General features: G+C 43.1%; 1 protein-coding gene across 1 annotated transcript; it reads left to right on the forward strand.

Annotated features, from left to right (window-relative positions):
* The first annotated feature begins 3,315 nt into the window (after window positions 1-3,315).
* Window positions 3,316-4,095, forward strand: LOC138372629 (octapeptide-repeat protein T2-like). The gene has a single exon (XM_069338123.1). The coding sequence runs from the start codon at window positions 3,316-3,318 to the stop codon at window positions 4,093-4,095; it is 780 nt and encodes a 259-aa protein (XP_069194224.1).
* The last annotated feature ends 1,397 nt before the right edge of the window (window positions 4,096-5,492 follow it).

The raw sequence follows: 5,492 nt of genomic DNA on the forward strand, positions 1-5,492 counted from the left end.
ATGTTGAGAGGTCTGGTGACAACATATCCTCTCAGTTAAATAATGTGTGGATGTGTTCCTATCTTGAGGTTATCTTGAGATGATTTCGGGGCTTTTTTAGTGTCCCCGCGGCCCGGTCCTCGACCAGGCCTCCACCCCCAGGAAGCAGCCCGTGACAGCTGACTAACTCCCAGGTACCTATTTTACTGCTAGGTAACAGGGGCATTCAGGGTGAAAGAAACTTTGCCCATTTGTTTCTGCCTCGTGCGGGAATCGAATCCGCGCCACAGAATTACGAGTCCAGCGCGCTATCCACCAGGCTACGAGGCCCCACGAGGCATTTTAGAGAACAGTCCAATAATGTTAATAGTAGATTAAATTTTAATGCTCATAAAAATGTTCACCAGAACAAACCCAGGTATAATCCACCTGCTACTCACATGAACCCTTCTCTTGCTAATCCTAAGATTGAGAACACCCAGTTGGGGATGAAACACCCCAGTAATGTAATTAATAAGTCTTCAGTGGATGTGACAGGGTCAACCCCTGACAGCAGATTTTGCTCTTATTGCAAGAGAAGAGGTCATGTCATAACTTCCTGCTTTCAGAAACACCCAGAGTTAAGACCAATGGGTCTCATATTTAATAGATGTGTGCAGAGTTGATATAATAAATATGTTACTGTAGATCCCGCATAGATAGCAACTTATATCCCATATAAATATATAGGGGGAATTATTGTGTAATAATGGTAAACGTAAGCCAGATGTTCTCTTACGAGACACTGGTGCTACCCAAACTTTAATTTTAGATAGAGTACTGTCAAAAGTTTCAAAGAGAGATATTGGGGAGTCAGTAGTTCTTCAGAGTGTTGCAGGTTGTCAAGCTGTACCTCTGATAGATGTTACTATGAGGTCCAGTCTTACCTAAGGCTTGTCCACTGTTGGTGTTAGTACACAGTTGCCCATCCCGGAGTGGATGTCATTTTGGGTAATGATGTAGCTATAAACCATGTAGTTGGGATTGTTAATTAAATTTTGTTACCACAATCAGTTAATTTGAGTAAACAGCGAGATGCAGTGGATGGCGTTATCTACCCCGCTTGTGCTGAGTCTAGTTCTGTGAGGGAACAGTCTATTGTAGAGGATGGTGTTATCTACCCTACTTGTGGTGATTCCAGTTATATTATTTTTACAGTTGTCAGTTCTGTACCTACCAAGATAATTGTTCCTGGACCCGTATTCTTTCAGAGGAGAAGTTGGATTTGAATTTTCAGGATTCATGTGAGTGGCCAACCAGGAGTCGAGAGTAAGTTCGTTGTTGCTACGACTCCTCTTTATCATAACCAAATGAATGGTTTGGGAAAGGATATCGGGATGACAGAGGCTTACCTGCTTGCTCCAGAGTTTGATTCAGTTGTCGAGAGTGAGTCAGTTGTATAGGCCCTGCCTCGCCCTACCCTAGAGGATGGTGAAGGGGAGGAGGCCAAGATACACGATACTTGCCCGCTTGCTTCAGATTTTGAGTCCTTGGATTTGTGTAAGGTAAGTAGAACTGACCCAGAGATATCAGAGAGTAGCAAAGAGACAGTCTGTACTGTAGAGCCGTTGTTGGAGAGTGTGGGAGATCAGCCAGAGGATCAACTGTCGAGCAGATTGAGACCCAATGAGCCTCCCTCTTCAGTTGTCTGTGAGGGTGTGACCCAGCTTCGTAGGTTTACTGTTTGTAAACAGACAGTATTCCAAGCATCTTTAGATTATGTCCTGGGAGGAAACTTTGATAAATCTTGTATAACTATGAATAGTGGTAACATTTCTTCTAGGCCTAAGTTGCAGTGTTGTGGCCAGTTATTCCTATTCCATAGGGAGTAAGAGTTTATCATTTGGTAATTCGAGTCAGTGTGTTCTTAGGGATTTATTGCAATCTATTGTTGTTCCGCAGGAGTCATTCTCACTTGTAGAAATGGATTGTGGGACATTTATGTCCATCCTTGTTGTTGAGCAGAGAGAGTTTACTCCAATAAGTTGCATCCTCAATTGTCCTGAGACAGTTGTGTGGAATTCTAGAGCAGAGTCTCTACTTTTATATCTAGTACACTGTCTTACTGCAAGAGTGGTTAACAAAATGTGTGTACAGCTTAAGTATTATACTGAATTTCAGTGTCAAAGTGGTGTTGGACGATTTTGTCAGACTTTGAAGCAGATGTTCAAGGTTACAGATGTGAGTTCCAAGTTGGAGTGGGACGTGGATATCCCACATGTTTGGATTGATGAGTGTGAAAAGTTACAGGTTGTCTTTGGGTGGTTCCCAGGTAATCTGTTTTTCATCTTCATAAGTGCTGACAAGGTTTCAGAGTGGTTTTGGTATTTTCTCGGGAGGCCAGGATGGTTTTCAAGGAATGTTTTGCAATAAAGTTAAAAGGCGTGAGCTTGTTCTTGGAGGTGTGACTTGGATATTGTGCTTAGGAATGATCCTGTATTCTCTCACTGATCGTTCTGATCGAGTTATATAGCGACTTTCTTACTTGTTCACTCATGATAGTCATCTGAGTCAGTTCAAACAGGCATTCCTTATACCTGTCCATATGGTTCGTGTCTTTTGTCACATTTTTTTTTTTTTTTTTTTTTTTGAGATATATACAAGAGTTGTTACATTCTTGTACAGCCACTAGTACGCGTAGCGTTTCGGGCAAGTCCTTAATCCTACGGTCCCTGGAATACGATCCCCTGCCGCGAAGAATCGTTTTTTCATCCAAGTACACATTTTACTGTTGCGTTAAACAGAGGCTACAGTTAAGGAATTGCACCCAGTAAATCCTCCCCGGCCAGGATACGAACCCATGACATAGCGCTCGCGGAACGCCAGGCGAGTGTCTTACCACTACACCACGGAGACTGCGACATATGTAAGACACGGAGACATATGTAAAAGGTCTTCTGAGGAGATTTGTTGTGTTGTTGGTGGTTCTAAGGGTGAAGAGTTTTCAGATGTGTTGTTGTAGTTTAATCCTGTTTCTTCTACTTTTAGTTATTTTTCGACGAAGCTGTATGTTCCACAGAAGATCCAGTCTGAGGGGAACCAGATGATCTTGCCGCGGTTCCACCGGACTACACTCAATACCCAGGAGAAGTCCCTGAACCACCTTGAATCCTGTCAGTTTTACCTGAGTGGGTAAACTCCAGAAACAAGGAGAAATGATCAGTAAAACATGTATAGGAAGTATATAATGTAGAGAATTGGTACCTTGGTAATATAGAATTAATGAGAGTTTAACAGTGAACCAAGTGGACGAATCTTTTAGTAGACATTACTTACCCGAGTGACATTTATGAGGCTATGTTGCATAAATTTAGGAATGAGATAGGTGACAATGAGAGTGAGAAGAATAGAGGTGACAATGAGAGGGAGAAGAATGGAGGTGACAATGAGAGGGAGAAGAATAGAGGTGACAATGAGAGGGAGAAGAATAGAGGTGACAATGAGAGGGAGAAGAATAGAGGTGGCAATGAGAGGGAGAAGAATAGAGGTGACAATGAGAGGGAGAAGAATAGAGGTGGCAATGAGAGGGAGAAGAATAGAGGTGGCAATGAGTGGGAGAAGAATAGAGGTGGCAATGAGTGGGAGAAGAATAGAGGTGGCAATGAGAGGGAGAAGAATAGAGGTGGTAATGAGAGGGAGAAGAATAGAGGTGGCAATGAGAGGGAGAAGAATAGAGGTGGCAATGAGAGGGAGAAGAATAGAGGTGACAATGAGAGGGAGAAGAATAGAGGTGGCAATGAGTGGGAGAAGAATAGAGGTGGCAATGAGTGGGAGAAGAATAGAGGTGGCAATGAGAGGGAGAAGAATAGAGGTGACAATGAGAGGGAGAAGAATAGAGGTGGCAATGAGAGGGAGAAGAATAGAGGTGGCAATGAGAGGGAGAAGAATAGAGGTGGCAATGAGTGGGAGAAGAATAGAGGTGGCAATGAGATGATGAATAATGGAGGTGGCAATGAGAGGGGGAGAATAGAGGTGGCAATGAGAGGGGGAGAATATATATGTCAAGAAGAGGGAGGAAGAATAGAGATGTCAAGGAGAGGGGGGTATAAACTCCCTGCCCGGTTGCCAGCACTGTAATTACTGGTAGAGCACTCCGGCTGCTAAGTGCCATGGCACCTGTTAAAGAACTAGTGTTTGCTTTATGGAAATCAATATTTAAGGTCATGGAGTTCCTATCAGTGGGGTTAGGAAAGGCCCGGCCTCCAGGGAAAACAATTCCCAGAAAAGTATTAATTACTATAAATGTTCTGCAATCTAGAGAGATTAACCACCTCACTCCAACAAGGATGATGGAAACTCCTATATCAACCTTACGATATAATTTATTAACCATAATCCCCCCAAGTACAATAATTCTCTTACCACCTCAATCTTACGTTAATATTCTGAATCCACAGAGACAGGAGAAGAGGGTTACAAACAACAACTAGAATAACACAATCGACTTGATAATGGTCCAGGAAGGACCGAAACGTTGTCGTCTCTTCACTTTCTAGTGTGTGGTTTGGTCAACAACAACTAGAGGCAAGACTACGTTCCTTCAGGGACAGAATACACACTGGATAACTTAAAACACAAACACGTGGTCACCCTAAGCCACCCCAGAAGCAACACTTGGGTCTCAAAACACTGGCTTAAAGGACATAAATAAATACCCTAAGATCACAATATGGCAATCCCTAAGAACACAATATGACACGGAACATTAACAGGTACTTATCGTGGATGTTACAGAATAAGAGGAAAAGAAGAGGGGAAAGGGGAGCACCATCCACACGTCCAGACCTCTTGAACAACCAGAATACAAGAAGGAAGCTCTAGTTCCCCCCATGCGGTTGCTGCCTGAGTCACTAAACTGACCGTACAGTAACAATTACTAGTCTTCCAAGATAAACCTTCACTTGCTACTTAAACAGTTACAAGTATAGCTAACGTCTAGCTTTACATTATATAAATATTAAATTAACACACAGTATATCAGCTCTGTGAGCATCAAGGTCATTCCTACGTCTGGCAGGGAAGTGGGACCATCAACCAAGCAAGCTGAACACTTAAGGACTTGTGAAACATCAGAATAATATTTAGATAAATTCCCTCCTACATAACCCAACCTGTCAATTAATGTTCTATAATTTACTTAATCAAAAACCCACACATAATCCCTAACAGTCATGGTCTATCACTACAAAATACTTAAGTGAATGGTCCCTGCCTGAATATAAACAGGACCCTATTGAGCCTGGTTTCTTGGCAGTGCCAATTAAGAACCCAGGGTTGTAACAGCACCCGTGACACTGAGTACCATGGCACCCCACATGCTTAGTGTCATGGCACACCACATGCTGATTGCCATGGCACCCCACATACTGATTAACATGGCACTCCTCCCTCTGAGTGTCATGGCACCCCACATGCTGAGTGCCATGGTACCCCACATGCTGAGTGCCTGGGCACCACACATGCTGAGAGCCATG

Source organism: Procambarus clarkii, chromosome 39, assembly GCF_040958095.1.
Source record: "Procambarus clarkii isolate CNS0578487 chromosome 39, FALCON_Pclarkii_2.0, whole genome shotgun sequence".
NCBI classification, from domain to species: domain Eukaryota; kingdom Metazoa; phylum Arthropoda; class Malacostraca; order Decapoda; family Cambaridae; genus Procambarus; species Procambarus clarkii.